At 42.1% G+C, this 20,691-nt stretch overlaps 1 protein-coding gene and 1 pseudogene across 6 annotated transcripts in view; both read right to left on the bottom strand.

The window, feature by feature from the left end:
* Positions 1 to 5,987, bottom strand: part of TCTN1 (tectonic family member 1) — a 29,050-nt gene extending 23,063 nt beyond the window's left edge. For 4 of the 5 annotated variants that reach the window (XM_082668077.1, XM_082668075.1, XM_082668076.1 and 1 more), the window contains exons 1-2: positions 5,717 to 5,987; positions 2,778 to 2,898 (exon numbers count right to left, since the gene is read on the bottom strand). In XM_082668077.1, the coding sequence (XP_082524203.1) occupies positions 2,778 to 2,898; positions 5,717 to 5,936 (341 nt within the window). In that variant the 5' untranslated portion in view covers positions 5,937 to 5,987. The remainder of the gene's footprint in view (positions 1 to 2,777; positions 2,899 to 5,716) is intronic. The other variant, XM_082668079.1, reaches the window with a different exon arrangement.
* Positions 5,988 to 9,861: 3,874 nt separating this feature from the next.
* On the bottom strand, positions 9,862 to 10,201 carry LOC309830576 (large ribosomal subunit protein P1-like; annotated as a pseudogene). The gene has a single exon. The product of its transcript is annotated as a large ribosomal subunit protein P1-like (transcript).
* Positions 10,202 to 20,691: the final 10,490 nt, after the last annotated feature.

Here is a 20,691-nt window from a genome sequence, read left to right as displayed (position 1 = left end):
GGGTATCTAATCACCTCACTTCCCGGCCCCCTGAAGAATTCAGGAAAAATCCAAACCCCTCAGCATACACACAAAGCCCCTCAGAATTTGACCCCTGCCACACTCCTCTGGCTCCACCCTTCCCTAGCCATGCTGAGTTACCTGCAGTTAAGGCAACAGGCTGTATTCCTTCACCCCTATGCAGCTCCCTTGGCCTGGAATGCCCTTCCTGATTCCACGCTGGCCAACTTCTACTTGTTCTTCAGAACCCAGCTCAGTTATTTTCTAGAAAGACCTCCCTACTCCCACTCTCTGGGTTAGATGCCACTCCTCTGAGTTCTCCTAGTGTCTGGGGCAGAAACTGCCATCCACTCATCTGTCTCCCTTATTCATGAGCTCTTTGAAGGCAAGACCATGTCTAACTCATCTTTAAATCCCTGGTACTGGCACACAGGAGGGCTCAGGAAAGGCATGGTGAGATGTGAAAGACGGCTTTAGATGTGAGAAGGCAAGGAAGAGACAGGAGCCAGGGTAGCCTCCAGGTTTCTGGCCTGGATTTCTGCCTGGGTAGAGAAAGTCAAAAGGGGATACTTGAGGGTCAGTTAGGGGTGGAGGGGAGAAATTCATTCATCCATTTAACTCATTTTTAATGAGGTCCAACTATGTGGCAGGAGCTGTGCTAGGCACTACTGGTAAATGGTATATAAAAGATAATTCTTACTCTCAAGAAGCTTACATCTAATGAGGAAAACAGACATTAATCCAATAATCTTAACAATAAATTTACAAGTTATTGGACGATAGGACTAGCTGATGACAGTTCAGCAAATGTAAATAAACTTTTTATGAGTTGGAATCTACATAACAAGAACACACAACTAATTAGAACTATTAGTTTTGATTTCAGTATTTCTACACTCCATATTCAGGAGAAAGTCACAAGCAAAACTAACTCAAAAAATTCTGAGGTCCTCTCCTGAGGGCACTACAAATTCAGCTCTAACTTCTAAACCATGAGGTCCACAAACCACACCTAATTTTGTAAATAAGTTTTACTGAAACATAGTCATGCCCATTCATTTACGTATTGCCAATGCTGCTTTTGCTCAACAATGGCAGAGTTGAGAAGTTGCAGCAGAGACCATTATGGCCTGCAAAGCTTAAAGTATTTATTATGTGGCCTTTTACAGAAAAAAGCTGGCTGACCCCCATTCTAAATAGTCTATATCTAAAATTACAATACTGGCTAATTTTTTTTAAACAATTACATTCTAAATAATGATCTCAGATTGGAGCAGATACCTCACTCTCAGGCTCCTGGTACTTACTAAGACAGGAAAACAGAATGATTTTCAACAAAGACTGAACTACAATATAGTCCAGCTAGACAGAAAAATAATCTGACTAGGGTTTCCCTGGTGGCGCAGTGGTTGAGAGTCCACCTGCCGATGCAGGGGACACGGGTTCATGCCCCGGTCCGGGAAGATCCCACATGCCGCGGAGCGGCTAGGCCTGTGCGCCATGGCCACTGAGCCTGCGCGTCCGGAGCTTGTGCTCCGCAACGGGAGAGGCCACAACAGTGAGAGGCCCACGTACCACAAAAAAAAATAAAAATAAAAAAAAATAATCTGACTACAACACCCCATGCTCCAAGCATTTTTACAATATCAGAAGTAGATTCAGGGCTTCCCTGGTGGCTCAGTGGTTGAGAGTCTGCCTGCCAAGGCAGGGGACACGGGTTCGAGCCCTGGCCGGGGGGGGATCCTACATGCCGTGGAGCAACTAAGCTTGTGCTCCACAACTACTGAGCCTGAGCTCTAGAGCCTGCAAGCCACAACTACTGAGTCCACATGCCACAGCTGCTGAGGCCCGCGTGCCTGGAGCCTGTGCTCCGCAACAAGAGAAGCCACGACAATGAGAGGCCCGTGCACTGCAGCGAGGGGTGGCCCCCGCTCACCGCAACTAGAGAAAGCCCGCACCGCAGCAACAAAGACCCAACATGGCCAAAAATAAATTAATTAATTAATTTTAAAAAAAAAGAAGTAGATTCAATTTCCCATTGGGCAATAAAATTTCCCATGGGAAAAACACATCACACTTCCAAAAAGCATTCAACCTATCAAGTTTCAATCGCTAAAACTTGATACAAGACTAAATGTAAATTAGCTATCTCTGAATAATAAACTGGTCCCATCCTGAATAAATTAACCTCTCCTAAGTGCTGCTATTTTATCTGAATTATGAGAAGCAGATAAATCAGAAGAGATTATTTCTTTACCTTATAATCAACTGGGAATGTCGTTTTCCATTATTCTCCTAGACAATGTGAACTGTGAGAATTCCTGATAGATTCGTCCATCAGAAAAGTATAAACAAAGCTTTCCTATCGATTTAATTTTTTGTTCCAAGTATTATGTCTACAACAAAAGCTGTAAAATTAAACTGTACTTTTCACCCTAGGCTATACATGAGACTAATTCACAGATACAAAAATGTGACACCTTATCTGTTTACAAATCACAGTGAAACGTAATTCAGTATCTGAACACAGAGATTTCATTATACCCTTTGTAAAAAGTACACTCTCTCTTCTCTTTTGCCTGAGCTATCATCTGGCTGGATGCAAATAAGGGATAGACACTCTTGTACATATTGGTTTGGACAGCATGACTTCTGAATGATGCAAAATTCAGAAAATCAGGTTTGCGTTTTTCAGCCTGGGGGATTTTTCACTTTCTGTCCCAAAATTTTATAATCTTGGTCCAATTTTATCAAAGCTGCATGTGTCACAAACTTACATGACAACTGGGATTGAGCAGGCAGAAAAGACACTGAAATCCACGGAGCTGCAATCAGGATCACAACAGCAGTTGACATCACACAGTGCTGGAGACAAGTCACAGACACACAGAGCAGCAACTACAGAAACAAGAGAGGTGGGGTGCAGGACGTCACAATCAGCAGGTAGTGACTGCCCCCCTGCCACTGCAAGGTACCAAAAATCCATCTCATACAGAAGGTCCATTTTACTTTTCCTATTGCACTTTGGGGGAAATTTGCGAAGTGAAAATAAGTCAGTTTGAGCACTCCTCCATCCAAGGTTTCCCCAAAGTGGATAATCATCTGACTCACCTGGAAAGTTCTGTTTGTATTCTACCTAGAAAGACTCTGATTTGGTAAGCTATGAAACCAGACACCTGTTTTTCAAAAACTTTCCAGGTGATGCTGATAATTAAAACAGGTTTAAGAACCACCACAGTAAATCGATTGCCTGACCAAAAGAACCACCAGTTTAACACTGCAGACTCCTGAGCCCCTCCTCCAGAGATTCCAATTCAGAGGAAGGGTCCACTTAAGGCTGCCAAGAATCAGGGTTCTCTATCTTGTTCCTCTCCTCAGACGTCAACTGCAGCTTTGAAGCTGAGCCCACATTCACAGGCTATTGGCCAAGAATCAAACTGGCTCAAGTTCTTTGTACTTGGGATCCTAGAAATATCTTTCATAATTCAGACAATAAAAGCATGGGAAGAGGTAGGAAGCCCCACTTAGCAAATTTTAATTTTTACTAATGATGACTACCTGGATTTTTAATTCCCTATTTTAGTCTGTCAAACAGGGGGGCAAAAAACTTTTAAAGAGATAGCAGAGCATGAGAATGATAAATACGGAACTCATGGTAGTTTAATTACTGCTGGAAGGGAGGGAATAATATCAGTGCTTCAATCTTACCTGTAATGTTTTTTCTTTTTTTGAAAAAGGATTTCATGCACAAACAAATTTAAAAAAGGGATCTCAAGCAAATGTTGGTAGACAATACATACAACATTCTTATTTGCATTTATGAATTATTTTACAATGTTTCCCTCTAGCCAAGGACTCCTCTGTGTGCTTAGAAGTGTTGAGGCACCCTGCCTTATGTGTTCAAAATTAATGTTGATTTGTTTTACAAAACTTAACGCCTTTGTAAGTAGGTAGCTATAAGACTACTAGGGACAAAGCAATAGTGTTTAATAACTTTACTTAGGAAAAAAAAAGGTCTCTATCCATGTGAGTATACTTAATCAGCCAACAAGTATCTGTTGAGCACTCCCAGGGTCTAAGTAGCACTCAGCTGCTCTTCCAAGCCTCTTCACGTCTACAGGGTACTAATGAACAGAGCTCACATTCAAGATGAAAGTTATCATCCTTCTCTTCCACCTGTAACCCATTCTGCAAACGGCTGCCCAGTTCTCCACTCCCAGTCAGTCTCCTGCTACAACACGTACCCAGGGTGTGACCTAAAATCAGGCAAGTAATTCACTAACATGAAAAATGGGAATAACCCAACATCCTAAGGTTGTTATAAGGATTAAATGAGATACATCACAGATGAAATGCTTAGCACAGGGGCTGCTACACAGTAAGCAGTTAATAAATGCCAGCTGTCATTTATTATCATTACTTGCACAGGTCTAAACAGAGGCCCTTTAAAAAGACGAAGGAAAGTGTAAATTCACCCTCCCATTTTGGAAAAACAGCCCTGAACACCTATTAATGATGGTTCATGAACAGCTTCATTTTGGGGAGAAAGTGCATTAACAGATGAAATATTTACATGGATAAAAGACAACTCAGTCCAAAAAATCTTAGAGAATTTCAGATATTGAATACTCTGCTGTATTCTGTCCCAATTTATCACTTAACTTCCCTAATTCATCAAATAAATAGTTTTGATATAAAACAAAGCTTTTTTTTATATTGAAATAGCAAATATATTTCTCTGTACTTTTTCTCAGGACTACTCATAATTTATAAAGGAGAAATAATGGTTCAGTAACTGAAGTCCTAGAGTTCAGAATGTCAGCCAATGATGACTTTTCTATCTACTAATACTGAACCTTACTCAATTTAAGAAAAGATCTTTTTCTCTTAAGAAGGGATAAAAAATACTGCATACCTATTGGAGTTACAGTCAGAGGGCTTAAAAGGGATTTTTTTGAGATCACAAACCCCTTTGACAAACTACTCACTGCTATGAACTCTCACCCCAGAAAAATGCATATTCACAAAAGTTTGCACTCTATCTTGGAGTCACAGCTATCCCCTGAAGTCATCCATGTCGAATCAGATTACTAAATAGTCACCAAATGTGTGACTCAAGGATTAGATCACTTTCTGAGAAATATGTCAATTATCCCTAAAGATGAATCTTGAGAAGTGGATATAACCCCTCACCCCATAACTTCCCACCTCCAACTCAACACAGGAGGAATCCTGGGTTCTTATAATTCAAGTCAACAGACAGGGGCCTTGACCTAGTCACTTTCAGTAAACTAGACTTTTTGCGTCTCTTTTTGATAAGTGAAAAGTTCAATGTATCCTATGCACTTAATTCCCACAACTGTCTACAAACTTTCGATTTAATTTCGTGTTCAGCTGCAAAGCTGCAAGCAAGTATTCATTCATTATCACCTTTAGCGTTAATGTTGTCCAAGACCACTGCAAGTACTTTCAAAGCTTTTTATATTGTCCCACTTGGGCTCTCTGAGCCTCGGTTTTCTCATCTGTCTGACAGTGAACAATAACATCTACCTCTAACGGTTGTTGAGAGAATTAATGCCTATGAAACACTTAGCAATGCCTGCACACAAGTGGTCAATAAACGTTTACTATCATTATTATTACATCCTCACCCGGGCTACCACCCCCCGCAGTCTGGATCACTGTAGATCCCCAGGAATTGGCACTTGGTACCCACCGTCCGTGACCGGGGTGGGCCTGGGGTCGGAGGAGGGCCTGGGAGCTCTGGGGGTTTCATGGGGCCTAGGAGATACAGCAGGTCGGAAAGTCGTCGGGGCTGGCTTCGTGGAGCTCAGGGCCTCCGTCGTCACCACCGGGGTGTCCCCGGCCTGGGCGCTCACGGAGGCCCAGCAGTCCACGAGCAAGAGCAGGAGCGGCGGGAGATCCCGCAGCCCCATCACCAAGCGGAAACCCGCGCAGCTAGCAGCCAAGGACCGCGCGCTACCTGGCAACCGCGGCGGCTGGGTGCGGGGCATCACGGGAAGGGTCGCGAGAGGACGCGAGAGGCTGGGGGCGGAGGGCGGGGCCTGGGCGAGGCGGGCGGAGGGCGGAGGGCGGAGGGCGGGGCGGGGGCGGGGCGGGGCGGGGCCGGCACAAGAGGCGGGGATGGGGGCGGGGGAGAGGGGCGGGACTGTGGAACGCGGGCCCCGGGCAGTGTGAAGCCAGTGGACACCTGGGGCTTGTGAATCCCGCATGTGGTTTCCAAGCGGACTGCGGTACTTGTTTAAAAAATGCGGATTTCCAGGTTCCGCCTCAGGGGATTCTGAATCAATAAGCCTAGGGCAGGGTCCAAGGATCAATATTTTTAACAAATGTCCTAATGCAACCAGTGGGGGGGACAGAAATTTGGGGACCCACTCTCCTAAAGCTACTAAATAGGGCTTTTTGAAGGAGCAGAGATCACATCACTATCCTTGAATTTTCTCTGTCTCACACCTGTCGACACTTTCTTTGCCGTTTTTGTTTTAGCCCACTTAGGCTCTCTGAGCCTCGGTTTTCTCATCTGTATGACAGGGATAGTAACTACCTCTAGGGCTTGTATCCCAGGAAGTCGCCAGATAACTTCTGTTCACTGTGTTGTGATAAGGGGGACAGATGAAAACTTAATAACTCTTTCTACAGACAAAAAAAATTGACAAAAATTAAATAGAATGATTTATAGGTGTTAAAAGGAAAAAACAAGGCAAATCTACTGTAACTCTACAAAATGAATTGAAGACCACAAGACTCAGGGAAGCCCCTCAGTTCTAAGCTGCCATATTTATAGAAGTATTCCAGCCCAGGTATGTTGGCTATATCTTTGATACTTAATCTCCTTACAATTCAGAAGTGAATGTCAAAATACTTAAACGTATCATGGTAATTATTCAGGAAACACATTTTTCCAATTTGGAAGAATGCCAAGGGAATTCCCTGTTGGTCCAGTGGTTAGGACTTGGCGCTTTCACTGCTGGGGGCCTGGGTTCCATCCCTGGGGAGCTAAGATCCCACAAGCCACGGTGCAGCCAAAACTAAATAAATAAATTAATTAAAATTAAAAAAAAGAAGAATGCCAAAACAGTATATATACCTAGTTTATTAAATTTATACAGCAAAGCTAAATCATCAAAATGACATATTTAGCACCTTCCTATGGCATTCCAGAGAAAGTGTATAAAATATAATTGGATCAAATGTGTAATACAGATATTTCCAATTCTTTTCTACAGAGGATTGTTTTAACATCCACCTGAAATTCTGGACCACTTTTAATAATGCTTGTATGTAACGCTTTCCTTTAAAAAAAAAACTATTATTTTCCAAACCTTCATCTCACAACTTCTAAATCCAGGATGACTTGTTTTTCAATCTTCTCTTTACTTCCAGGCCTCTACTTTCTTTTCTATACCTTAGTATCTGTCAATCATGTTGTCCTATTTTCTGTTTTGAAATTTTAGGCTGTTGGATTAAATTTTGATAAAGTGACCGTCAGTTCTAACATTTTCGAGTTTATGGTTTGGGAAATAATCTCACCACCCATTTTGGTTCAATCTCAAACACTCCGTAGGTGGCCCAAAAGTAATTTTATGACATTTTATACAGTCAAGATGAGGGCTGCATCAGCTCAGATCCATTTTGCAAACCTTGGGAACATTGAAACTTTTCATTTCACAGCCGACTCCTTTCTGCCAGGTTTTTTTTTCATCTTTCAACCCAAAGGATCCTTTCTCTCTTCCTTGTCCCCCGGCCTTGGCAGATTCCCTCATTAAGATGGAAGGACACAAAGAATGGCCAAGATCTATTTCCATATTTTGTCCAAAACTGCAGCATTTGCGTTGTGCGTAAATGTTTGTGATCTAAAATGTCCATCTGTTTCTCTAGGATTATTGGCATTCTCAATTCCTTATAGCCTGTGCCAACGTTGGGAGGAATCAAGGCAATTTCAGCTTTTTGGAATTCTGCACTTGGAAGCTGCCGCACGTGAGGAGCCTGAAAAACCAAAGACAGGAGTAGCTGGGTGGAAAAATAGCTGAGTCTGACTTCATATAGCAGTGATACCCCTCTGTCTTGGTCTTTGGTGTGGTTTGGGGTGAGTTGACTATTATTGTTGTTATTATTATTGCTAAAGTCGTGGCTTCTAATCTGTCTAAAACTAAGTATGCAGTTTTGCCTATGATTAAGTATATACACCCATCTTTATACATCTGAGCCAAATATTTTACAAATAGGGAGGCAGAATCATTAGGCTTTATAAAGGGATTTCTTAGAACGACAGGAGATGAAGCCTGTGTGAGGAGAAAGGACTGACTCTATTGTTTTGACTGAAGTGAACTGTCGAGTAATTCATTTCTAAATCAACACCCAGAAGAAAATAATCCCCAGCTTCTCTCCTCCTTGCATTTCCCACATGCCTAGTCAACCACCAGATACTATTCTTGTTCTTCAAATGTTTTCTGAAACATTATGGGGGCAGAAGGGCTATTTGAGCAGACTTCACATTCTTGAAAGGTCTCAAATTTACAAGTTTGACCTTTTCTGAAAGTGAAGTAATAAATACAGTCACAGCCATGCATTGACAAGAATGAAACAATTCTTTGTTTACCAGACAACTTTAAACTTGCATCCTATTATTGGACCATACTGAAGTTTGAATAAACTAATCAGCTTTTTAAAAATTAATTAATTAATGTATTTATTTACTTTTATTTTTGGCTGCGTTAGGGTCTTCGTTGCTGCATGCGGGCTTTCTCTAGTTGTGGTGAGCGGGGGCTACTCTTCATTGCGGTGGTGCGCCGGCTTCTCGTTGCGGTGGCTTCCCTTGTTGCGGAGCACTGGCTCTAAGCACGCGGGCTTCAGTAGTTGTGGCACGCAGGCTCTGTAGTTGTGGCTCGCAGGCTCTAGAGCACAGGCTCAGTAGTTGTGGCGCACGGGCTTGGTTGCTCCGCGGCATCTGGGATCCTCCCGGACCAGGGCTCAAACCCATGTCCCCTGCATCGGCAGGGGGATTCTTAACCACTGTGCCACCAGGGAAGTCCCAACTAATTGGCTTCTTAAGAACAACTTTAAAGGGCTTCCCTGGTGGCACAGTGGTTGAGAGTCCGCATGCCGATCAGGGTACACGGGTTCGTGCCCCGGTGCAGGAGGATCCCACATGCCGCGGAGCAGCTGGGCCCGCGAGCTATGGCCGCTGAGCCTGCGTGTCCGGAGTCTGTGCTCCGCAACGGGAAAGGCCACAGCGGTGAGAGGCCCGCGTACCGCAAAAAAAAAAAATTTTTTCAGATTGAAACATTTCAATCACAATAAAAGGTACAAAAAAGACCACTGTACACTGCACCGAGATCATTCAGATTTCACATTTTTCCACATTTACTCCACATTTCTTTTTAGTCGGTTTTATTGAGGGATAATTTATATACAGTATAAATTTTTGCATACAGTTTTTTATATACAGGTTTTCTCATGCACCAATGTACAGTTTTTTTGGTATACAGTTTTATGATTTTAACTAACACATACAGTCATATAACCACAACCATAATCAAGATACAGAACAATTTTACCACGCAGAAAATTCCCCTCATGCTCCTTTATAGTCAGCCCCTCCTACTGTCCCAGCCCTGTAAGACATTGACCTGCTTATTTTCTGTCCCTGTGATTTTCCCTTTTCCAGAATGTCACATGGATGGAATCATACAGTATGTAGCCTTTTGAGCCTGGCTTCTTTCACTTAACCTAATGCCTTTGAGATTTATCCACATTGCATGTATCAACAGTCTGTTTCTTTTATTATTATTATTTATTTTTAAGAGCTCAGCTTTTTATTGACCGTGTTACTAAAGATGTTTAGTCAAAAAGACCAAAGCCCATGTCATCATCGGACTCTTCAGATTCTTCTTTCTTTGCTTCTACTTTCTTCTCAGCTGCGGCAGCAGTGGTGGAGGGGGCAGGATCTCATGCTGGGGCAGCACCAGCTGCTGGGGCAGGTCCACCAGCCCCCACGCTGCAGATGAGGCTCCCAATGTTGACATTGGCCAAAGCCTTTGCAAACAAGCCTGGCCAGAAAGGTTCAACATTTACACCAGTGCTTTAATGAGGGCATTGATCTTATCCTGGGTGACCATCACCTTATTGTCGTGCAGGATGAGGCCGAGTAGATGCAGGTGAGCCCTGAGACGGAGGCCATGGTACGGGCCAGTGCTAGGCAGGGACTCGTCACCAGATGAAGTGAGGGCCTCACCCCAAGGCAGCCTTAGCTTCCTTGGAAGGACCGAGCACCTTAGCGGCAGCTGAGGAAAGGGGTGTTTCTTTTATTACTTTTATTATTATTATTATTGTAAAAAAACCCACATACCATTAAACACCATCGTAATCATTTTTAAGTATACAGGTCAGCAGTGTTAAGTGTTTTCACATTGTTGTGCAACAGATCTCTAGAACATACATCCAGAGGAGTGTGGGGTGATGTTTCATTGTGGTTTTGATTTGCATTTCTCTAATAATTAGTGATATCAAGTATCTTTTCCTGTGCCTATTGGCGATTTGTATATCTTCATTGGAGAAATGTCTAGTCAGGTTTTTTGCCCAATTTTTAATTGGGTTTTTGTTACTGTTTTTGAGATGTAGAAGTTCCTTATATATTCTAGATATTAACTCCTCATCAAATATGTGATTTGCAATTATTTTTCTCCCATTCCATAGGTTGCCTTTTCACTCTGGTGATTGTTTCTTTTGACACACAGAAGTTTTTAAGTTTGATGTAGTCCCACTGTTGCCTGTGCTTTTGGTGTTATATCCAAGAAATCATTGCCAAATCCAATGTCCTGAAACTTTTCTCCTATGTTTTCTGCTAGGAATTTAATAGTTTCAATCTATTTTGAGTTAATATTTGTATTTGGCATAAGGTAAGGGTCTAATTTCATTATTTTGCATGTGGATATCCAGTTTTCCCAACACCATTTGTTGAAGAGACGGTCCTTTCCCCCTTATATAGTCCTAGCACCACTGTTAAAAAATAATTTGGCCATATATGCAAGAGTTTCTTTCAATCCACTCCTTTCTATTGCTGACAAGTATTCCATAATGGATATACCACCATTTCTTCATTCATTCACAAGTTGAAGGAATTTAAGTTTTTCCAGTTTTTGGCAATTACAAATAAAGCCACTACAAACATTCACATACAGATTTTGTGTGATTTTCATTTCTCTTGGGTGCATACCTAGGAATGAGATTTCTGGGTTGTATAGTGAGTGGCTGTTTAATTTTATAAGAAAATTCCCAACCTTTTCCCAAAGCAACGTACCTTCTGCATGCCCACCAACAGTGTATGAGACTCCAGTTGCTTCTCGTGCTCGTGAAAACTTGGTATGGTCAGTTTTGTTTGCAATTTCATTTTTAGCTATTCTAATAATTGTGTGGTGGTATCTCACTGCAGTTTTATTAGTTGGCTTTTAATAAATCCAATCATCTTGTAATGGCACATTTACATGGCATTTTAACCTTGGGGTTAAAATGAATTTGTTAAATATTAAATGAAGAACTTAACTCTTCATTTTTCTGTAAACAAAGAGCCTCAAAAAATGAAAGTGGGCTTCCCTGGTGGCGCAGTGGTTGAGAGTCCGCCTGCCAATGCAGGGGACACGGGTTCGTGCCCCGGTCCGGGAGGATCCCACATGCCGCGGAGCGGCTGGGCCCGTGAGCCATGGCCACTGAGCCTGCGCATCCGGAGCCTGTGCTCCTCAACGGGAGAGGCCACAACAGTGAGAAGCCTGCGCACCGCAAAAAAAAAAAAAATGGAAGTGAGCTGACCTCTTGGTACCACTGAAGGGCACTGCTCACTCCTGCCCCACTTCAATTTCTGTTTCCATGTTGTAAACATGTTTTCATCGTTTTGTTCTCAGGATCTGCAGGTAGCCCCGTTTTCATCCACCCCTTACTGGCAGCCTGTGAGTGAGTTCTTCTTGAGGCCTGAACCTGCTTCATTTTACCTGGTCATGGGGTCAGGCATTTCTGCTACAGCTTGTTTAAAGACTTTACCTTTTGTTAACCCAAATTTGTTGGAAAGAATGTGGAGACCAAAGAAAAGCAAATACAAGACTGCATAAGCCTATGTCAAAAGCGCCAACCTCACACTGTTAAAGCATGTTCTCCATGCCCCAAATCAGAATCCATGGTCTGACAAGCATGCAGGTAGTTAAGAAGACAATTTAAAAATTAGAATGTCCTGGAAACATCAGAATTATTATAGTCATAGTTATGAAAAATCTGGATGGAATTAACCCTAAATCCAAACCCCAGAATCCCCACCTCTACATTATTGTCCACTTATTAGGGGGGGAAAAAAAAGATGGCCTGATAAGAAAAGATGAAGTTTAACTAGGTCTGTTTGGACAAAGACTTAAATTGGTACCTCTTTTTGATAGGGATCATTTGTGTATTCCTTAAGACGAATAATGAAAGTCCGTCCAATCTAAATCTAGCTGTAGTTTCTCCCTCAGAGGGCAACTGCTTACTATAGTGGGAATAAAAGATCAGTCATATTTTAACTTCTGTCACCTTCTGAGATGAATCAGCCTAAAAGTTTCCTCTTAAAATGTTCTCTGCAAGACATAAGAAGCTGGTAGTTGTAACAGTTTCTGGGGAGGAGGAAGGAAGGAGAATCGATCTTCGATCTATTTTGCACGTGTTGCTTTTCACTTAATAACTAATTTTTTGTTTTGGCCATGCCTCCTCGCTTGCAGGATCTTAGGTCCCCGACAAGGGATTGAACCCAAGGCCACAGCAGTGAAAGCGCTGAGTCCTAACCACGGGACCACCAGGGAACTCCCAATAACTAATTTTTAAATTAAATAACCACAACAATAAAACAAATGAAAAAACATATGTTCCCTCTCATAATCACATCATCCTTATGTTCCATTAGGGGAAGCATTTGGAAACTAGGGCACAAATCCTTTCCTCCTGCCAGCCTTGCCCAACATCTACTGCTCAAACTAGACATGAAAGCAAATTTTAGATCTTGTGAACATTTTTCAAGTCTAAAAAAAATTAGACTCAAACAAATTGTGTAGTCTTCTATGGCTGTACTGTAAGAAGTGTTTACTTTGAGGACTTAGTGAAAATACATCTCACTGTTCTTGAAATTTTTTAAAGAGATGGCACAGGGGGAGACCCAGGTAACTTCTGTTGGTCATCTGGTCACTATGACTTGGAGGCTGGCCTTGGGTTTTGACATTTCAGAAACAAACTCTTTCCAGGTCAGCCCAGGATTCCTGGGTCATGGTAAACACATCTTCCATAGATCGAGAGAAGTCTATTATTGATCCTACTTATCCTTCAAATTTCACCTCCTCCAGGAGGCCCTCACAAATTTTGGAGCAAGACCAGGCTGTTACTCTTGTTCCATCCCTTATCAGCTGGGTGACCTTGAGCAAGTTATTTAACCTCTCTGACAAAGTCCATCATACTGATGTTTCCAATTAAAATTAAGACTAGAGGGGTTTTACTTAACCATGTTGACCATACATATTTCCTTTCTTCCACACCATAAAGCTTGGTTCTCAAAAACTCCAACATAATTTATTATTTGTCCCAAAATACACTTAGCATAGTGCTAAGTCTCAGAATAGCAATACCAATACTACCACCAAACACATGATTATTAAAAAAAAGTTCCGATTTTTTTTTAGCTACACACTTTCATTTAACCCCTCTGTTTTTAGCATGTTGCCTCAGCTCCATCCTTTTCTCTGACTGTGATCTCTGAACCTAGAGCTGTCACGTTTCAAGTTCTCCAAAGAATAATCTTTGCAGGGATTGGGGTAAGGAGTCACAGGAGGGAATCTGGGGTTAACAGCTCCTAGTATAGATGTACAGTTAATGATCTGTTTTCAGGGGAATTCCCTGGCTGTCCAGTGGTTAGAACACCACGCTTTCACTGCCAAGGGCTCAGGCTTACTCCTCACTGGCCTCCCCTTCCTAGGGTTTCTCCACTCAGTTAAATCATCCATCTACTTCCTGCTTTCTGAAAAGGATTTGACATCTCTCATGAACAGTCATCTTCTCTCCTGTTCTCTGTGAGTTTTAGTAGTGTTCAGGAGAGAGCGGAGATATCTGCATGGGTTCCATTCGCCATGTTTCTATGTTTCCTATAAACATTTTCCATATCAGGCATAGTGAGGTACTATAGTGAAATGATTAAACGCACACATTCTGAAGCCACGATGTTTGGGTTCATACTCCTAGTTTTGCCACCTTCTAGCTGTGTAACTTGGTCATGCTTTCTCTGCTCAGATTCCTCATTTATAAAATGGAGATGACTAGTGGTACCTACCGCAAAATTGTGTGTGCGTGGGATGGTGCTGGGCACTTATTAAGCACTCCAAAGGCTTTAAATGTTATTAAAGAAAGGGTGCAGGTTCCCTTAATTGTAAAGGACAAAATGATGTTGATTAATTCTGTCTTAAGCTAAAGGAGAAAAAACTGATTCTCTGGTAATCTTGCCTTGCAGTTGACTGTATTTTCCTCGGGGCCTAGCAGTTCTGAATCTTGCAGTTTCACCTTTCTTCCTGCAGGTGGCAGCCTTTGTCACCAAAACTTTGTTCCTCACACGGGGCTGACCGTGAGGAGAAAACAAACCCTCTGTCTTTAGTCTTTCATTGGCTCTATCATTCAATCAACAAATATTTTACTGAGCACCTACTATGTGCCAGGAACCAGGGAAGCAGCAGTGGTCAAGCACACACTATTGCTGCCTTCTCAAAACTTGCAGTTTGCAACAGCTGTAGAACTTAATTCAAAGAAGCTCAGAGAACATCCCAAGAAACCCTTCCATGTGAATGTACTATTACTATGAGGCACAAGCCCTAACTGGAGTCCTAATTCCAAGACAGAATGCCCTGTTGAGCAAAATGACGTTGTAAAGGACATTACTTACCACCAATTATTTTTCAGGCCTCCTTGCCCTTAAAAGGAGGTGCATTGAGACAGTCACCAATGCACAAAGCGGGTGCTGGGGTGTTGAAGTGGGTGGACAGGAGGATTTATGAATTATAGGCCAGAGATGACAACTCTCCAAATGTCCCTCAACTTTTAAGCCAAACGTCTCCTTTTTAAGAAAAATTGGCCAAATTTTGCAAATAAGACCAAGAAAGGGCAGTGTAGCTCTTGCCATGTCATCTAGGACGTTGATTAACAAGCCCACCCAAGGATTAATTCTCTAGCAGGGGTTGGCAAACTTTTTCTGTAAAGGTCCAAGATAGTATATATTTTACGCTTTTGGGCTATCTGCTGTCTGTCAACTACTCAACTCTGTCATCATAATACTCTGTTGTTTAGAGCAAAAGTAGCCTTACACAATATGTAAACAAATGGATGTGTCTGTGGTCCAATAAAACCTTATTATAAATGCAAGCAGCAGAGCCAGATTTGGCCCACTGGCCATATATGTAGGCCAAGGAACGTATTTTTGTTTGCTTAGCTATTTACTATTTATTAAAGCCTCAGATTTTTGTCTGTTTTGAGTTCCAAAGTATTCCTTTCCAGTATAAAAAAGAATCCCAAAGCTTATCATTTTTTATTACCCTGCAGAGATTAACCAGTTTAGTATCTAAGACCCCCTCCTCAAATATCTACTTCCTCAAAATACTCTCTGAACCAGCTTCACCATCTTACTGTTTCCTCTTTAACAAGGTGAAGAAATTTTTGACATGTGATTATTCTCTATTTGAATGAGTCATGTTTAGACATTGTTGTTTGTTATACTTTTGTTGTTCCCTGGTAATTAGCAGTAAAACCTTTTAACTAAGAGCCCTGTGTTACCATGGAGGGTAGCAAAGAAAGAAGGAACTTAGGAACTGCATCTCATTCTGTTGTCAAACTCAGAGGACAGAGGAGGGAAACCCCCTGTGAAGGGGAACAGAGTTTTTGTGCCTTTGGCAAGGAATTAAAAGCCAATATAACTTCCCCCCAAATTCCCCTCCCCTCAGCCTGCATAAGCTTTACTTCTTTATACTTCCAAAAATGGACTGTGGGAGGAGTCATTCTATCTTACAGTTGATCTGTAGGTTTTCACTTCCACATTCAGTACTGAAGTCCTGGCCTCCTCAAATTGACATTTTTTTTTTTTTCTTAGCCATGAGGCTTGTGGGATCTTAGTTCCCCAACCAGGGATCAAACCTGTGCCCGCTGCAATGGAAGCACGCAGTCCTAACCACTGGACCACCAGGGAATTCCCTCAAATTGACTTTTTAAAGCAAGCCCCACACTGAGGTATTATGGACTGAATGCTGTGTCCCTCAAAATTCATATGTTGAAGCCCTAACCCCCAGTGGGACTGAAATTAGTGATAAGGCTTTGGGGAAGTAACTGAAATTAAAGTCATAAGGGTGGGGCTCTAATCCAATAGGACTGCGGCCTTATAAGAAGAGGAAGCCACGTGAAGGCACTATGAGAAGGTGGCCATCTGCAAGCCAGGAAGAGAACTCTCATCAGAACCCAAGTATGCTGGCACCCTGTTCTCAGACTTCCAGCTTCCAGAACTGTGAGAAAATAATTTCTATTCTTTAAGCCATCAAGTCTGTGGTATTTTGTTATGGCAACCTGGGCTGACTGAGACATCGCCAAACTTATTCCAGCCCAGGACATTTGCATTTGCTCTTCCCTCTGCCTGGAATGCCCTTCCTCCAGAACTTTATTTATTTATTTATTTATTTGGCTGCACCAGGTCTTAGTTGCGGCACACGGCATCTTCGTTGCCATGTGCAGGATCTTCCTTGCAGCATGTGGGATTCTTTAGTTGCGGCATGCAGGCTCTTAGTTGTGGCATGTGGTATCTAGTTCCCCAACCAGGGATCAAACCCGGGCCCCCTGCATTGTGAGTTCAGAGTCTTCACCACTGGACAGCCAGGGAAGTCCCCCTCCAGAACTCTGTACGGATGGCTGTTTTGCTCAAATTTTCACTTAGATCTCAGTTCAAATGACACCTATTCAGAGAGGCTTTCTCTGCCCACTGTAATTTAGCCTCCCCATTCCAGTCATCTCCCTGATTACTAATGAAATTGGGTCTCTCTTCATATGTCTACTGGGTTTTCTCTTCTGAAATGCCTCTTGTTAAAAGATAAACTGAGGCAAATCAAAAATTTTAATAAAACTAACACAATATTGTAAATTAACTATACTTCAATTTTTAAAAAGAAAAAAAATTTAAGAGTTTACTTGAGCAAAAATTAATTTGAATAGGGCAATGCCAAACCAGAAGTGGTTGGGTGTGCTTCACTGACAGGAGCTAGGGGCAAGACTTTTATTGAGAAGATGCAGAAGCAAAGCAAGGAAATTATTTGATTGGCTGTACTTAAGCCGTTGCCTTATTTGGGAAAGACTATTTGGCTGTTTGTGATTGGTTGTCTTTAGGTTTCGATTTCTTAACCTTGAGGCATTTACTTTTCGGCTTGCTTATGCAGGCTGCTAAGGCCTTAGAACCACCTCAATCTAATGGCCTCCTTGTTTAATTAATTTAACATACTGTTGGGCATTTTTTATATTTTTCTACTTTTCTATTGAGTTATTTCTTTTTCTTTACTAATGTGAAGCAGTTCTTGATGTACTCTGGATACTAATCCTTTTTTGGTTTTATGCATCACAAATACTTTCTCTCAGGCTGTGGCTTATCGTTTTTCTTTAAGTATTTTTTTAATGGTGACTTTTGTTATGCAGAAGCTCTAACCTTTTAAAAAATGTTAACTATGGTAAAACGTGCATGACATGAAATTTAAGACAGCATTTCTTTCTTAACATCTTTATTGGAGTATAATTGCTTTATAATGGTGTGTTAGTTTCTGCTTTATAACAAAGTGAATCAGCTATACATATACATATATCCCCATATCTCCTCCCTCTTGCGTCTCCCTCCCACCCTCCCTATCCCACCCTCCCTATCCCTCCCCTCTAGGTGGTCACAAAGCAACGCTGAGCTGATCTCCCTGTGCTATGAGGCTGCTTCCCACTAGCTATCTATTTTACATTTGGTAGTGTATATATGTCCATGCCATTCTCTCACTTTGTCCCAGCTTACCCTTCCCCCACTCCCCATGTCCTCAAGTCCATTCTCTACGTCTGTATCTTTATTCCTGTCCAGCCCCTAGGTTCTTCAAAAACTTTTTTTTTTTTTTAGATTCCATATTATGTGTTAGCATACGGTATTTGTTTTTCTCTTTCTGACTTACTTCACTCTGTATGACAAGACTCTAGGTCCATCCACCTCACCACAAATAACTCAATTTCGTTTCTTTTTATGGCTGAGTAATATTCCATTGTATATATGTGCCACATCTTCTTTATCCATTCATCTGTCGATGGACACTTAGGTTGCTTCCATGTCCTGGCTATTGTAAATAGAGCTGCAATGAACATTGGGGTACATGACTCTTTTTGAATTATGGTTTTCTCAGGGTATATGCCCAGTAGTGGGATTGCTGGGTCACATGGCGGTTCTATTTTTAGTTTTTTAAGGAACTTCCATACTGTTCTTCACAGTGGCTGTATCAATTTACATTCCCACCAACAGTGCAGGAGGATTCCCTTTTCTCCACACCCTCTCCAGCAGTTATTGTTTGTAGATTTTTTGATGATGGCCATTCTGACTGGTGTGAGGTGATACCTCATTGTAGTTTTGATTTGCATTTCTCTAATGATTAGTGACGTTGAGCATTCTTTCATGTGTTTGTTGGCAATCTGTATATCTTCTTTGGAGAAATAAGACAGCATTTTAAAATGTATGGTTCAGTGGCATTAAGTACATTCACATTGTTCTGCAATTATCACAACCATCCATCTCCAGAACTGTTTTCATCTTGCAAAACTGAAACTCTGTACACATTAAACAATAACTCCCTGTTCTCTCTGCCCTCCAGCTCCTGGCAATCACCATTCTACTTTCTGTCTCTATGAATTTGATTCCTCTAGCTACCTCATAAAAGCAGAAACATATAGTGTTTGTCTTTTTTGTGTCTGGCTTATTTCACTTACCATAATGCCCTCAAAATTCATCCATGTTGTAACATGTATCAGGATTTCCTTCCTTCTTAAGAAAGAATAATATTCCATCATATGTATATATCACATTTTGTTTATCAGGTCACCCATCAATGGACACTTGGGTTGCTTCCACCTTTTGACTATTGTGAATTATGCTGTTAGGAACATGGGTATACAAATATCTGCTTGAGGGACTTCCCTGGTGGTGCAGTGGTTAAGAATCTGCCTGCCAAAAAAAAAAAAGAATCTGCCTGCCAACACAGGGGACACAGGTTCAAGCCCTGGCCCGGGAAGATCCCACATGCTGCGGAGCAGCTAAACCCGTGCGCCACAACTACTGAGCCTGCGCTCTAGAGCCCACGAGCCACAACTATTGAAGCCCACGCACCTAGAGCCTGTGCTCCGCAGCAAGAGAAGCCACCGCAATGAGAAGCCCGCCCACTGCAACGAAGAGTAGCCCCCGCTCACCGCAACTAGGGAAAGCCAGGGTGCAGCAACGAAGACCCAATGCAGCCAAAAAAAAAATCTGCTTGAGTCCCAGCTTTCAATTCTTTCAGGTATATACCCAAAAGTGGAATTGCTCTATCATATGGTAATTCTGTTTCATTTTTGAGGAACAGAGTCTGCACCATTTTACACAAAAGAGCTCCACCAACAGTGCACAAGAGCTCCATTTTTCCTACAGCCTTGATAACATTTCTTTATTATCTGGGTTTTGTGTTTTTTAAATAGTAACCATCTTAATGTGTGTGAGGGGGTATCTCTTTGTGATTTTGATTTGCATTTCCCTGGCAATTAGTGATTGCATCTTTTCCTATGCTTACTGGCCATTTGTTTACCTTCTTTGGAGAAATGTCTATTCAAGTCCTTTCTCTTTTTTTTTGGCTGTGTTGGGTCTTCGTTTCTGCGTGCTGGTTTTCTCTACTTGCAGCGAGCGCTGGCTACTCTTCGTTGTGGTGGTGCGCGGGCCTCTCATTGCGGTGGATTCTCTTGTTGCGGAGCACAGGCTCTAGGCACGCGGGCTTCAGTAGTTGTGGCTCACGGGCTCTAGAGTGCAGGTTCAGTAGTTGTGGCACACAGGCTTAGTTGCCCCGCGGCATGTGGGATCTTCCCGGACCAGGGCTTGAACCCATGTCCCCTGCATTGGCAGGCAGGTTCTTAACCACTGCGCCACCAGGGAAGCCCCTGCTTTTGCTTTTGACCTCTGGAATTTACTCTTGTATATGTTGTGAGTTAGGGATCCAGTTTAATTTCTTTTTCCCCCAGAGGGATTACCAATGTCCTCCCACCACTTTTAAAATAATATCTTCCCACAAATCTGTAATTTTACCTCTATTTCCTCTCGTTTCCACATAGGTATGAGTCTATTCACCCTCTTAATATCTACCTAGCTGAGCCTTCAAAAACTCATTTCCCGGGAATTCCCTGGCAGTCCAGTGGTTAGGACTCCACGCTTCCATTCTGGGGCCGGGTTCGATACCTGGTCGGGGAACTAAGATCCCGCAAGCCTCGGGGCGTGGCCAAAGGGAAAGAAAAAAATTTTTTTAAGTATAATTTAAAAAAACCAAACTCATTTCCCTTTCATATCTGTCTGGTCTGTCTACTAAGATCACAGTTTTAGCTTTAAAAAATCTCTGCCCT

This window comes from Grampus griseus (assembly GCF_964374135.1).
Source record: "Grampus griseus genome assembly, chromosome: 12".
Classification (NCBI taxonomy): Eukaryota; Metazoa; Chordata; class Mammalia; order Artiodactyla; family Delphinidae; genus Grampus; species Grampus griseus.
Note: the sequence above shows the minus strand (reverse complement) of the source record. Positions and strands in the feature narration are given on the sequence as shown.